At 38.9% G+C, this 15591-nt stretch overlaps 2 protein-coding genes across 2 annotated transcripts; one reads left to right on the forward strand and one right to left on the reverse strand.

The window, feature by feature from the left end:
* Positions 1–255: 255 nt before the first annotated feature.
* On the forward strand, positions 256–5751 carry LOC125884931 (CD209 antigen-like protein D). The gene is made up of 6 exons (XM_049570232.1): positions 256–496; positions 744–833; positions 1736–1819; positions 2006–2148; positions 3818–3918; positions 4362–5751. The coding sequence occupies exons 1-6, from the start codon at positions 454–456 to the stop codon at positions 4507–4509; spliced, it is 609 nt and encodes a 202-aa protein (XP_049426189.1). The 5' UTR covers positions 256–453; the 3' UTR covers positions 4510–5751.
* A 3034-nt stretch (positions 5752–8785) lies between these two features.
* Positions 8786–13255, reverse strand: LOC125884857 (CD209 antigen-like protein E). The gene is made up of 7 exons (XM_049570118.1): positions 13016–13255; positions 12388–12477; positions 12032–12106; positions 9860–9937; positions 9424–9566; positions 9190–9290; positions 8786–8989 (listed from the first exon to the last, which is right to left on the reverse strand). The coding sequence occupies exons 1-7, from the start codon at positions 13131–13133 to the stop codon at positions 8845–8847; spliced, it is 750 nt and encodes a 249-aa protein (XP_049426075.1). The 5' UTR covers positions 13134–13255; the 3' UTR covers positions 8786–8844.
* Positions 13256–15591: the final 2336 nt, after the last annotated feature.

Below are 15591 nucleotides of genomic sequence, written 5' to 3' on the forward strand. Positions count from 1 at the left end.
TTCGATCACTGAGAATCATTACAAGATTGTGATAATATTATTGCTACTCTGATTCAGTTCCTGCAGGTTGTAATTCGAATAATACTTATTCTACAGTATATAAATGTATCCATAAATTAAATTAAATTAAAGTTAACTTTTACCTAATTAAAGCACCTATAAATAAGTTATGGATGTGTGTGCGTCCTGATGACCTTGTGATGTTTTTACTTGATATGAATCTATGGAGGAAATCGTCTTGAGTGTGCAAGTCATAGCAGAGGCAAAATGAAGAAATGTAAGAGATAGTAAGGTGGCTGAAGGGCGGAGGTGATAACTCTGTTTTGCTGGGGTAATCAGAAACAGAGAAGAAGAAGAAGCAGTTCAGCACAGTTCTCAGAAGACACTGTTACACATCTTTGTCATATTTTGGTGTTAAATATTTTGAGTTTTGTCTTCAAAGAGGAGGCTGAGATGACTTTGGACCATGACAGCATGCCTGATGCTTCATCCAGGAGTAAGTCATTTTCAGTAACAGAGCGTGAGTTTGGAGGGCATCATTTTTATCAGAGTCAGGTGTGGGGGTTTGATTCAGAAAATATCATAATTAGGCAACAAGCTACATATGAAGTTAATTTTTAATCTACTTAATGAGGAGAGGGTGTACAAGAAGTGAAATGAAAGCAGATCAGAGAACACAGTATCACACCTGACTGCCTAATAATAATTATGGTGGTTTTGCATGTTTGATTTTCTGCACACAGAGGACAGACTCTTCAGACTGGTTGCTCTGAGCTTTGGACTCCTGTGTATCCTACAAGCTGCTGCCAACATTTCCCTGCGTCTTGCTCTCTGTGAGTGATCTTACATTTCTCTCTAATTTCACCCTGAGACTTAAATTCACCATCTCAACATTATAAGACCTAAGCTTGGAACTACAAACACACTTACCAGCTATGATGATTATGTGACATATAGTGTGGAACCAACTTAGTTTCAGGAGTAATGAATTGCAGATGAAATGAACACAGCCCCACACCAAATGTACACACTCATACTGTATGGTGTGTACATAAACTAGAATTAACACAAGAGTAGGTGTCTTTTCCCATGACACCCTAACCTCAGTGTTGACCCGCAGGCTGGTGTCATATGGGACTGTAGGTACCTAAGGAATCCAGTGTTATCGACCATATCACGCCACCTTCTTGGCAAAGAGGAAGATGGGCGTGACCATTTTCACGGGGGTCCCTTGACCTCTCACCTCAGGATATCTGAATGAAAATGGGAGTTGTGGGTACTCACGAGTCTCCTCTTTACAGACATGCTCCCTTTATATTGATATGATGCAGTTTGGGGCAAAAATCATGCAGTATAAACATGTTATGTTCTGCCTAATTTCTGCATCCTGGGTCCCTAAACAGTCTTGGTATTGAATAAATTGGGTATGAATGGAAATCTGAGAGTCTCTTTTATTCAGTGAGCTCAGGTTTATTCATGTGTGATGAGACACCCAACTAAACACAGCATTTATTACAGATTTTTAACTAGAAAAACTCGGCACACAGTGCTGAGCTGCATCTCAAATTCATCATCATGTTCCCTGCTTGAGAAAGATGTATACCACTTATATGAGGCATATACTGTTGACCTGCAATCTCCCCAAAAAGATCCTTTGTCCTCCACCTAAAAAAGACAAAAATGTGTCCCGGAGGGTTAACTACAGTAGGACAAACGTATCTTTATGCTCTTACAGATGCAAAGATGCCAGATTATGAGGCCATTATCAAAAATCTGACTGAAGAGGGAGAAGATTTGAAGAGGAAGATGATCACCTTTGGTGAGTACGAGGAAGAAACCGAAAACATTCTCATTAACATGGGAATAAAAAGATACATTATAAAAATGTTTTTCTACCTCCTGTTAGGCCAACATGTTTTTTTTTATATTCTTATACTACTTCGTATGTGAAGTTTATTAGCATCATTTTTATTTATCATTATTATTATTTTGCTTTCTTCAACAGATAATTACTCCCAACAAGGATGGGTGTATTTCTCCCACAGTTTTTATTACATTTCTTCTATTAACAAGTCCTGGCAAGACAGTAGAGACGACTGTCTGCAAAGAGGTGCAGACCTGATCATTATCAACAGCAGAGAAGAACAGGTGAGTAATTTGGCTGTGAGAGAAAAAGGGGAAGTAAAATCAAAGATCACTGAGGTGGAGAGTGGCTAAAATTGTAATTAGGGTCCGGGCAGCTAAGCTGCCAGGACACTATTGTAATCCTAGGTCTTCTTCTTCTTCTTCTTCTTCTTCTTCTTCTTCTTCTTCCAAGGAAATCATACTTCCCATGGGTGAAAACTCACCAAACTTTGCACAAAGGCCCACTCTCATGCCAGATATCGTCAGCTGTAAACTCAAGCCAATAGTCCTGATGATGGTGCGACAGCAAGTGTCTAAAGTTCAAAACTTTGAAAATTCATAACAAATCAACCATACAACTTCACAACTTTCATCAAACTGTAGCCCCAATACTGAAGAAACTTTTGTACATTTAAACCTATTAAAAATTATGAAGTTCATCACTCTGTTTTTTTCAAAAACTGTAAAACTTCTTAAACCTATCTCCTCCCACAATTTTTGCTCAATTGACACCAGACTTGCTACAGAGCATCTTCAGACTGTCCTACAAAAAATATGTTTCTCTGATTTTTGATTTATAAAAAATAGAGCCTACAGTGCATCAAAATGTTTGACAGTAAACGGTGCTGTAAACATATACATGCAAATTCTTGCTAAATAAATCTTCAGTGTCCATGAAAAAATGACAAAATTCTAGAGTCATGGTAGATGATGTGTGGCAAATTTCAGAATTTTATCTCAAAAACTGAATTTTTGACAGTATTTTGAATTTTGCTCTAATGTGAACAATTGGAGTCAATGTAAAAATGGCAATTTTAAACATCGGTTTTTCACTTATGGAGCAAATCAATCATTTTTACAAACAAATTACCAACATCTCCATGCTGTCTAGATGCAATATGTGTATTTTCAGATTTTTGTCTTAATAACTGAATTTTTTACAGTGGTTTCAAATCTGCCTTTCCATGCACAGATGGCTGCTTTCCTACACAACAGTGAATGGCTGACTCAATTTGTGAAACCACTGCTGAGTTGCTACTTACTAATTAGTTCAGAGCGGCAGATGACCGTCTTGGGTTCCAGAGGTTGTGGATTCAAGCCTCAACTGGTGCAGAATCCACATTGTAATGCAAACATCTTCTTGTGCTCCAGCTTATTGCTTAAAAATGCCTGAGCGTGACTGATCACTGTGCAGCATCTTCAAGTCTTTTTTCTGCTAGAAAATCTGCCTTCTCATGCTTGAAAATAAACCAAACTTTGCACAAAGATCCAGATACTTCAGTGTGAAACCATCTGAGGCTTCTCACTTTGCACATAGCTCAACTAGTTAAACATCAGTTTTTCACTGATGAAGCAAATCAATCATTGATAAAATAAATTCCATGCAAGGACGGCTGCTAAACCTGCACGTCTGGCTTAGTCAATTTGTGAAGCTACATCTAAATTGTCACTGACTAATTAGCTCAGTGAGATGGAAATTGATTCTTAGTCTCAGAGGTTGTGAGTTCAAGTCTCAGCTGATGCAAAAGGCAGATTGTGTTGCTAAATTCCTAAATGTCTTCTAATTCTTCTGCTTGTTGGTCAGAATTGCCTAAAAATGCCCGGACCTGACCCATCGCTGTGCAGCAGCTATAATATTCATTTATGTTTTATATTATTTTTTTTTCTCTCTCTTTCTCTCACTGTAAACAAGGAATTTGCAAGAAAGTTCAAAGGGCTCAGGTGGATTGGACTGACTGACAGTGAGACAGAGGGGACATGGACATGGGTGGATGGGACTACACTGAACACAAGGTTCATAAATTCCTTTTTTATTAAAGATAATGATTAATATGTAGTATTGCTATATATTAAGGAACTAGTCTTCCTACTACTGCCACCAGTACTTCAGCTGGTGGCAGTACTGAGTGCACTGCTGCTGAGCAGCACTCCAGTAGGTGAGTGAGGAGGAAGTCCTGCACCACCTTTGATTTTATGTGTTGCAGAGGTGGAAATTATGAATCACTCAGCTTCTTCTAGGTGTTTTATTCAGGGCTGATCAAAGATTTGAACAGTTTAACTTTCTTTAGGCCAAGCTGTTGCACCACTGTTCAAATAAACTTTAGTACACCTTGGGTCACCAAAAAACTAAAATTATTTTTTGTAATGCTGAAACACTCAGGCGACACGCCAAGACTTCACTCCAGCTTCTTTGGTTGTGTTTCCTGCTAAGAACATTCTTTGATGTTTGTTTTCAGCTACTGGAACGCTGGGGAGCCCAACAGCTATCAAGGCATTGATGAAGACTGTGGAGAAATAAGGCTTTATGACAGGGAATACAACTGGAATGATTCACCATGTAAAAAGCTAAACTTCTGGATCTGTGAGAAGGTGGTGGCTCCATGACTCAGCATCCAAATCTGCCCTAGACTGGCAATCGATAAGCTGCAGGGGAAGCATCTCATCGTCATGTACGAACACCTACATGTCACCACAGGAAAAACACAGGTGTCAATAATAAAATGAATGATGGCTAAAGTCCATGTAACTGCTTCACTTTCAGGGTCCTGGTGTGTTGGCTCACTGTCACAGTGTCACCATTTGTTGGGACACTTGAATAGAACAGAGCCATTCGTGTTACACCGTGCTTTCCTGACAAGTCAAAATGTCTGCTATTGTTCAAAAAATTAGTGAAGACAGAAATATATCATTAATTTATTGATCGATTCATTACTAAATTAATTATTTTGTCAGTAGTCATCATTATCATCTTTATATAACACCTGATTATATTGCAATCGTCACAGTTTCAACTCTGCAATCACTTCTGACATCATCAGGTCTTCAAAGTGTATATAATCACATCAGAGTGCAGATACTTTTCATTTGGTTACTTGTCTAACCTTCCGTAGATGCTTTAATGACTCATCAGCAGTGTCAAGAGGAGCTTTTGTAAATCTATGATTGCTTTACTCACTGCTTTGTGTACAGCACAACACATTGTGTATTTATGAATAAATTGGATCCATTTTATGATAGGTTAGAAGTTGATTTTGCATTTTAACGGGGCCATCGTACATTCATTTGCATATGTGACATGCTGTAAACCCAGATTTATATTATAATTGGCTATTTCAGGATATTCAGAAAATAAATCAAAACCTGTTTATCCTGAAATCGCCAATTTTGCTTTATTATAAGCTTTGAAGCATCAGCTACTAAAACAATGTAGATATTGGATTTCTGAGCTATGCACAGTTTGCAAAATTGTTTTAAATACTGTCACTCCACTGTTACAACTGTGTACTCCACTGTTCCCAGTGTACAGACATAGTTGTCACATATGCCAGGGATGGTTGTAACATGCCTATAAATATACATAATTAATCAAACAAATACTCACAATGAAAAGATTATTTATCGTTCACGTTACTGTGACTATTCATTCATTGGTCACAAAATAAATGACAACACACAGATGTAGCTTACATGATACAAAGTAGCTGGTCTGTGTTAAAGTGTAGACCTAGCTTACACTAAGTAGCAAGCTTGTGCGCAGGAGTGTAATGTGTGTTGCTTGGCAACAGTACTGTTCCAGTTGCTGGACTATGTGTGTTGGTGGAGCTAAATATATCATTAAATAAACAAACAAATCACAACCTGTTGCGGCTTTTTATCGTTAATAAATGGTGCTTGTAGAATTGTTGTATAAAAGCAATATCACACTGGAGGTTGTGCTGTTATACTGAATATTATCAGCACAGTTATAATTATCTTTGGCACAGATTTTTTTTCCCCATCTGTGCCATCCTCAGGAAATGTTCTGCCTCTTGCTGTTTTTTTCCTGTTATCACCTGCTTTTCCACTGACTTAGCATGCAACTGATCATCATTAACTTGGCGTGTAATCAAGTCTGTTCAGGCCTTCAGGTTTTTTAAATATAAATGGAGGTACTTGGTTCAGAGATGGTTGTAACAAGGCGTTAAAACTGTTCCAGTATCCCCAGCCATATCTCCACCTACTGTAAACTACCCTGACTGTTAGTTTAACAAATGTTTATTATTTTTATTTTTAGCTTTAAAGACGCTGATTCTGATGAGACCTGTTTGGACTCCTTGACATTTGATCTCAGCACAGTAACCAAAGTCCAAATTTTACCAAAAACAAACAAACAAACAAACAAACAACAACAACAAAACAAACAAAGAAAAAAAGAACATGTACCTTCAGTGTTCAGAGAAACAGATAACAAAATGATGTCTAAAAGCCATCATCCCTTAATGAATTCCCTGAATAAATGTGATTTCTCGTGTCAAAGTATAGAAAAGAAGGAGATCTAGCCTAAGAAATAGAGACTGATGAAGTCAGGTTTTTTGTTTTGTTGTTGTTGTTGATACTAGGTGTGTGTTTTTAAAATGACACAGCAACATCAGAAGGAGGTGCTTACTGCCATAGGTTTATAATGTAATATAATATATTGCTTATATGTGTCCTCGTCTAAACACCAGGTCGACATCCAACTTCTTTTCTAGTGTTAGTGAGTTCCATTATTAAAGTATCATGTTCATCACCCTCAGTGACAAACCTGCACTTCCTCTGATTTCCTCAGGCAGCGCACTTTTTGCTGCTGTGTTGATGTTATCACAAGAAATTTGGAAACATGCTGATTTGTATCTCATAACTGTGAAAGACTGTAAAGTTCAGTCTGCAATCAGGTATCCTGCATGTAGAGAATCATGACCTTTTAATGTACACTTCTGTGGTTGGGAAACAAATGTTTTTTCTTGAGAAATTGGTCTCATTATCACAGTCATCAAATGCTCCCCCGCATCTCTCAAGGCAGACTTAAATGCATCTTGCAGGCTTTTGATTTCAAATTGAATCTGACCTAAACCATCCAGTGCTTTTGTAAACCAACTGTAGTATTTTGAAACTGATAGAACAGAACTGGACAGATGTGATCCAGTTTCTTGGTCTTAGTGAGAACTCAAGCAGGAGCGTTTTGAATCAGCTGCAGCTGTCTGATCAGTTTTTTTCGGCAAAGACAGTTACAGTAGTCAAGTCTAGTGAAAATAAATGCATGGACATTGGTTTTTTTTCCAAATCTGGCCGAGACACAAGTCGTTCTATCCTTGATATGTTCTTAAGGTGATAATAGGCTGACTTTGCAATTGTCTTAATGTGGCTATTGAGATTAAGGTCTGAGTCCATGACTAAATCAAGATTTCTGGCTTGGTCCGTCAAATGAGCACTGACTTTTAATTGTTGCTTCTTGGCTCCAAGAACAGTTAACTCAGTTTTGCCTTTGTTTAATTGGAGAAAATGTCACACATTCAATAAGTGATTTGTTCAATGCACTCAGTCAGAGCTTGTATTGGACCAAAGTCCCTGGTAATATGGTTATGTAAATTTGTGTGTCATCTGCATAATTATGGTAACATTTTGTTTTATTTCCTCGCCTTTGCCAGAGAGCAAAGCTTTTGATTTACTAGTTCATTTGAGTCCCAACCCTCACCCATGGTCATGAGATTTGGGTAGTTACAGAAAGAATGAGATTGCAGATTCAAGCAGCAGAAATGAGCTTCCTCCGGAGGGTAACTGGCCTCAGCCTTAGAGATAGGGTAAGGAGCTCAGACATCCATAGGGGAGCTCAGCATAGAGCCGCTGCTCCTTTGTGTCGAAAGGGGCCAGTTGAGGTGGTTTGGCCATCAAACAGTATGCCTCATGGATGTCTCCTGCAGGTCGAACTGGTAGGAGGCCCTGGGGTAGACCCAGAACATGCTGGAGGGATTATACCTTATCTGGCCCTGCTGACACTTCAGGATCCCCCAGGAGGAAGCTTTGCTGGGGAGAAGGACATTTGGAGTATTTTGGTCATCCTGCTGCCCCCTGAGTTCTGGCTAAGCAGATTAAAATGGCTGGCTGGATGGATGGATGGATTTTTTCCACCATAATCTGAGACTGTGGAGGAATGTAGATGTTAAACAGTAGAGGTCCCAGAATGGAGCCTAGGGGAACTCCCCATCATTTTTGTACACTCAGATGTATAATTATTTATATAAACAAAGTAGTCTCTATCCTTTAAGTGGGAACTGAACCAGATTAGTGCCGTGCCAGAAAGTCCCACCCAGATTTCCAGTTGATGTCGTAATATGTTGTGGTCAGTCGTATCAAATGCAGCACCGAGATCCAGTAATACTGGATTAATATGGATTAAAAAATCTTTTCATATCTCAATAAAAAATGGTCTTGGTGTGCAAAGGGCTACGTCTTTATATGCCAGTATTTTGTTAGAAAACTTGCTGATTGAGTGTATAAACATAGAAAATTTTCTCTTCTGAAAAAAGTCGGAAATGCAACAATATTTAGACCCAAAGAAATAAAAATGCATCTGTATCTCCAGATAAAACAAGGGGGCTTAAAAGACAGCAAGCATGAGCAAAAACCCAATCACCTGATGATCTTTACCTGGAGTCTGTCTGGACACAATAGCACTCAAAGAAACAAATACAGACACATTAAAAAATGTATGTACAAATCTCACACTGAAAGGCACATCAGCCCCTGAAATTAAAGGACAAAATATGTTGTTTCTAAACAACGAAGCTTTTTCTAATCCGATACTGCTATCTGCGGGACGATGTCATTTGTTGTTGCCCTCAAAAAAATTTCAAAATCACAGTGGAATATAAATCTGTTTAATGATGAGACAACATCATAAGGGTTTGGTTATGCCCTGAGTTATACAGCCACTTTGTTTTCGCAGATCCAGAATTTTTTTGTTTCACATGATGCATCATTCCACATTTTTCGGTGATCACTGTCATTTGTTTCTACACAGTCTTCATTTCCGCCATTATTGTTGGGTTCCCCAGATCTCCAGAAGCTAAAAGTAAAAATAAATATGCTTTTAACACAAAACACAAGCATTTAATGAACAGCAACACACAGAATGTGTATAAGTTAAAGTTAAAACAACAATCAAATATTATGTTTTGTTGACAGTGAAATCATAATCTCTTAAAACTCCAGAGTCTTCCAAGGTACTACTGTACTTGAATATGAATAAAAGAGTAATGTGTGTACCTTGTTGTCAGCAGAGTGCCATCCACCCATTTCCATACCCCCTCTGTCTCTCTGTCAGTCAGTCCAATCCACATTATCTGTTGGTATTGTCCTGTGAAATTCTTGTTTTAAAAGAGAAACACACAATAGTAAATTCATATTGAAACAATGTCTCACGCATGCAAGAGCACACACACACACACACACACACACACACACACACACACACACACACACACACACACACACACACACCTGTTCCTCTTTGCTGTTGATAATCATCAGGTCTGCACCTCTTTGCACACAGTCATCTCTGCTGTCTTGCCAGGTTTTCTCGATTGACGAAATATAGTAGAAACTACCACTGAAATACACCCATCCTTGGTTCAAATAATGATCTGTTGTTAGAGGAAAGAACAGACATTTCTTATTATTCAACAAACAACAAAAATACGTTGAAAAACTACTTTGAACACACGTGTGCACTTTTACCTGCTGAAAACAAAACAAAACAACACAAAACAAACAAACAAAAACATTAGGACAAGTAATTTTAGTCACAAGCTGATGAAAGCTTGTCTGAAACGTATTGGAAACACATTATTTAGAACGTTGTGAGGCCTGACCACATACTCTGTAAAAGTGTGACATTTTTTATGCACATGATATGTTCCTTTTTTTGTTTCCTTACCACACTCACCAAAGTTACTCAGCTTCCTCTTCAACTCATCTCTCTCTTCAGTCAGGGTTTTATAACTCTCCTCAATACCTAGTGGAGAGGTTATCGTCACTTACACCAGAATGTTCACAACTGAAGAGAAAGTTTACTTTCAAACAGAATGTCCACATTAAACTGATCTATTAATGACAGTCATTAAAGCTACAGTTTGTAACTTTAGTAAAAATAACTTCTTGTCATATTTGCTGAAACTGTAACCACTTCCACACAGAAGTAGATCAGACACATGATCTAATCAGGTTCCTCCTCACAGTGCTTCTAAAGGCATTTGTTAGAATCTACTGCGGCTCACAGAAAACATCCAATCAGAACCGAGGAGTCTCAGCCGGCAACCTGATCAAGCTGATAAGATATGAATGCTGGTCATACTGTCAAACTAAGCAGCGCTGATCAAATATGAATCAAGATTCTGTAGCTGCATTGCCTATTTCTTGCCACAAATGTTTTTCAGAAGTTTTAGTGCACTGTTTAGCTGTAAAATGGAAAATTTGCTCCAGCTCCTGGGCTGTGCTTTGTTTTCAGCTCGACTGTTTCCAACATAGTGGCCGGGTCACAAACTCACTTTCTCATTCTACAGCTAAACAGTATATATGTTTCTGAAAACATCTGATGTGAGAAATAGTTAATGCAATGACAGAATCTTGATTAAGAAATTTCACACGAGAGGGAGTGATGTTATACTCATATATCGTCACGGCTGTGATTCGGTCATAGGCACGAGGCCGACAATCACAGCCGTGACGATATACGAGTATAACATCATGAGCTCAAGTGTGATATTGCTTTTATACAACAGTTGAACAGTTAAATAAGCAAGGCTGATTAAGAAATGTTGAAAAATGAGGACAAAATAGATAATTTAAGCATTTCATTTGTCTTCCGCCAACAAAACTAGTTCCCTCAGGACTCCGCTGTCACCATTGCTATGTAACGTTAACGTAAACATGGTGCGCTAGGCACTTACTCTTTATACACATTTATGTGCACATTTCCATTAATTGTGCAGCCGGTGAAATAAGTCTCTGGTGACTGCATGGTGGACTGTCGCTTCACAGGCACAGCCGACTTTGCCTTCTGATCTGACAGTATGTTGCTCCATCGTTTCCTGCTCTCCATGGATGGCTTCCAGTAGCTTTTTGACGAGCTCTCAGACCTGCAAGACAAACGTTATATTTTAGGGCCCGACTCCTAATTAGAAGACTAACTGTACACATGGGCTACGTTAAAACAACATCATACCTGTGCCCACTCACTGTCATGATCTCCCTCGCTTCAAGTCCTGCATCTGACAGCTTCTGTATGGCAGTCGCCCAGAGGCTGTGATTGGTGTAGATAGCTGTTGTCCCCGCCTCTTTACACATCTTCGGCAGCATCTGTGCGAGTGAGTTTATTCCCAGCGGAGCTTTAGTGTGCCAGATATTGTCTGTGTGAGCTGCTGTCATCCTGGGCTTCAGATAAAGGGCATTTGCATCTGGTGGAAGTTTGTTTAAATACTTTTCCAGGGATGTAACGCAACTGCTGACCTAACTGACACTAACCGTCAGTTTTGATTTGATTGTTGATTGCAATCAACTGTGAGGCGGAGTGATACAGACACAGTGAAATAACTGTGATGTTGTACTCCAATATCATCACGGTTTTACTGTCTCTCGACCAATCAGATTGCAGGGCTGGAACTAACTGTCGTATAATTCATATTTGATCTGCGCTGCCTAGTTGAAAAGTTTGACAGCAGCTCACCAGCCATGATTGACAGCTGCGTTAGAGGCTCCTCGATTCTGATAGGTTGTTTTCATTTACTGTGTGGTACTGCCATTAGAAGCAATACGAGGAGAAAGAGTACGTGATTTTAATTATTTACAGAATATCTGTCTCATGTAACACTGTGGATAAGTGACAGTTTCAGCAAATATTACACAATGTATTTTTTTTTAAGTTACTAACTACAGCCTTTAAAGAACTATTCTATCATACAGCTACAGACCAGAGATGCAAACTGTCACCTAATGTACACTAGACTTCAGGAAGGTTTACCTGTTGAAAACACTGCATGATAATAAATCAACCACAGAAAGGCCCATCCTCTCTTCTAGATTACTGAAGTAGTTTCATCATCGTACTTACGAAGGTTGATGCTCCTCAACTCGTCTCTCTCCTCAGTCAGATTTTTAAAACTGGCATCAATCCCTGGTGGAGGGGCTAACATCATTTGCAACAGAATCAGATTATGTTCACAACTAAAGAGACAATTCACTTTAACACAGAATTTCCATATAACATGAATCTTTCCATAAAGCTGTAGGTATTTTTATAAGTTAAATGTGTCTGTTAAACAAACCATTCTGTCATACTACGACAAACCACACAACCGTGGTATCACACAGGAAATGGCAACATCTGTAGTGACAAACTTCAACTCTGCTGTTCGAAAATGAATTCATATTAATTAATATATGATGGAATAATTTAATAAAACTCACAGAGAGCAAGACGGAGGGAAATGTTTAGAGCAACTTGTAGGACACACAGGAGACAAAAGCTCACGGCAACACATCTGAGCAGTTTTCCTCCTGTGTATGGAAAACACACACACACACACACACACACACACACACACACACACACACACACAAATGCGGTGCATTACCTGATTAACAGTTTTCTAAGCACTTAAAACACTAACCATATACAACGTCCGCAAAAAAGTGAGAAGACTCAAAAGGGACGACTGCTGGTTGTCAGACTGTTTTTTGACTTTCTGTCAGACAGAAACAGATCTCGTTGGTATAATGTCACAGCCATGTGATCGAAATTCCAGTAATAAATATCATCTTTGAAATGGGTAATCTGTCCGTCAAAAGGTAAACATGACATTCATACAAAATAAATGAAAATACAACAATGTTTAAATGGTCACAGAGTGATAAATATAAATAAATAAGAGACCAGGAAACAAAAAAGATGTTTCCACTTCTACACTTAACCTACAAACACAGATTATCTGGATGATGTGTTCTTAAATCTCTAAATGACACTATACCCTGTGTGACCTTGTGATGTTACTTTGATGTTTCAAACAGCCAAACATTGATAGCAATTCTGTCTCACCGGGCACTGTGGTACCATCTTCATCACTGTGACTCTTGGAGGCAGCAGTCCTGGCTGAAGCATCAGAGAGGTTCATCATCTCCACAGTGATCTCTGATGCATTTTCATGGACGGCCATATTTCACTCAGAGTGTGATGGATGTCTTATTGATGGTTGCTGTGATCTGCTTCCTCTATTGTACGCTGCTTAAACTGCAAAGCACTCATGTACTTCCTCATTTTAAAGTTCCGGTAAATGTTTTTTTCACACTAATTTCACTGATGTCATATTTTTCATTTTGAGATTCTATGCCTTCTTAAATTCAACAACATTAAATAAACAAATGAGCTCTGTACACCCAGTAGTCCTTTTAATTATTGGCATTATTGTCACAAAAGTTAAGCTCCTATAACCAAAAATGATACAAACTTAACTGTCAGAACAGATACAGGCTCAGTGAACACTTACTCAGCATTTAGCATTGGACATTTAAATTCTACAGAAGTGAGAAGAAGTGCTCACAAAAATAGACTTCCTCCTGTACAGTGAGAACTGCTCTTCACTTAAAGGAAGGACTGTTTGTCTTAAAAAAGTCACAGTAATGTTGAGAGTTAAACCTGAGTTTCTTACATGATGAACAAAAAACATGAGAGACAATGCATCAACTGTGAATTGTTTTCATTGAGAATTATAAAATGTTTACTAGCTAATTCCTGATCTGTTAGCATACTGGGACAAACTTTTCATTGCTGTTATTGTGAAATAGTCACAACACGCAACACAGAATACTATCTGCTGTTGAAACACAAAACAAGTCATCACTGTTGGAAATTCACTTTTGTCTACTTGCAACTGTGGCTGGTAGATTCCAAAATCTGGTGGTGGTGGTGGTGGTGGTGGTGCTAATTTTTTTTAAGAGTTGGAGGTAAGATGGTGGGTTTTCTAAAACAGGTGCTGCAAACAGTGAGAACTGATCTAATCACTGAAAAACAACATAAGTGTGTCTGTCATGTTCACAACAATGTCTCTTAAACCATGACTTGGTTACACCTTTTATTTTGAACAGGCATCTAGTGCAGCTCAAATGTTATTTTCTGATCCATTTCTGACTTGTCTGTTGATATTTTCCTTCTCTGCTTCTGTCCCCTACGTAATTAGAAAAGACAACAGAAGCCAAACCATTGGCTGTAGTTATTGTGCAGCATATACTCAACAAGAGGAAAGTCATATGATACATTTTCAACATGTCAGGAAAGGGTTCATACTTTAAAAGCAGATATCTCAAAAGATGGAGTGAGAAGCTGGTCATCAGTGGAGGGGTGGGTTATTTACAGCAGAGGCGCCATTTCTTTGTTGGAAATTTCCTTTCATGAGAACATGACTGCATAGCGTCAAGATGCATTGTTGCCATATAACTACTATATGTCGTGTGTGTGTGTGTGTGTGTGTGTGTGTGTGTGTGTGTGTGTGCATCGGGGCGAAACTCCGCCATGCGCGTTACAGAGAGCACAGGAGAACTGTAAATGCGCCACCATGTACAGACAGAAATGACATGCTGTGGTATAAATAAGATAAATAACATAAGGCTATTTGGTTTGTTTAATGAAAAGACATGGTATAGACCTGGGGTCTGTTTCACAAGGCAGGTTCAACAAACTCTGAGTCTAATTCTGAACTCTGAGTTGATCTCCTCTGAGATAGGAAACTCTGAGTTTCCGGTTCCAGAACAGCTGATTTGAATCAGTTTAATCAACTCGGAGTAGTTTCACCTGGAGTTAAGCGCGTGCACCATGACTATAAAAAGCTAACATCAATGGAGCCCCGATTCGACGAGTCACCATGGCAACGGGGAAGAGGAGGGCTGCGTTTTTCACCCCACTAGAATTATAAATCTTAATGCGCTCATAAGGCGAGTTTGAACATGTTTTCAAAAAGAAGTGCAACACCGCTGCAGCTGCAAAGGACAGGGAGATGGCGTGAGAGGAAATTGCTGCTCGGGTCAATGCCTAAGTTTAAATGTAGTCCTTTGCAATCACAATAATATTACAGGGGAAACTGCTTGAATGGTAGCCTATTAACTTATTTCATTTAGGTGCAATCCCGCGGGGGAGAAGCGCACTTGGGAGCAGGTTAGGTTGAAATATAAAAACATTGTTCAAACAGGTAAGACCTCGGCATAATCTCATGGGGGTACCTCATTTTGATCATGTTTTACATTGTAACGTAAATATAAGTGGCTGTTTGACTGTGCAGTTGTTTTATCCCCAACATAATGCTGTTTTCACATACATGACAAATGTCTTCTCATCTATATCATGTTCTGTTAAATAATTAAGCCTATTTAAACTAACACAGACTTCTATTCAGCCAACAGAAAGAAGGCAGATGCCCGTGCACGAGCACACTTTTCTGACCGTCCTGCATACATTTGCCTTACTCAGTGCTCAGCATCTCCGACATTGTACAAAAAACTTCCATTTGCAAAGAAACGCAGCGCAACACACAATATCTGCTGGGATGTGAGAGCATGACAACGATTCGTAATGCAAATGTAAGGACAGGTTAGGTTGTGTATGTAGATGATGGACTGTGACGT

The sequence above is a fragment of the Epinephelus fuscoguttatus genome, linkage group LG3 (genome assembly GCF_011397635.1).
Source record: "Epinephelus fuscoguttatus linkage group LG3, E.fuscoguttatus.final_Chr_v1".
Taxonomy (NCBI): domain Eukaryota; kingdom Metazoa; phylum Chordata; class Actinopteri; order Perciformes; family Serranidae; genus Epinephelus; species Epinephelus fuscoguttatus.

Coding starts and splice junctions, on each gene's coding strand:
- LOC125884931 (XM_049570232.1), top strand. CDS start 454: ATGACTTTGGACCATGACAGCATGCCTGATGCTTCATCCAGGA. Junction 497..743: donor GCCTGATGCTTCATCCAGGA/GTAAGTCATTTT, acceptor TTCTGCACACAG/AGGACAGACTCTTCAGACTG. Junction 1,820..2,005: donor GAGGAAGATGATCACCTTTG/GTGAGTACGAGG, acceptor TTTCTTCAACAG/ATAATTACTCCCAACAAGGA.
- LOC125884857 (XM_049570118.1), bottom strand. CDS start 13,133: ATGGCCGTCCATGAAAATGCATCAGAGATCACTGTGGAGATGATGAAC. Junction 12,478..13,015: donor AGATGGTACCACAGTGCCCG/GTGAGACAGAAT, acceptor TTCCATACACAG/GAGGAAAACTGCTCAGATGT. Junction 12,107..12,387: donor TTCCCTCCGTCTTGCTCTCT/GTGAGTTTTATT, acceptor AAATGATGTTAG/CCCCTCCACCAGGGATTGAT.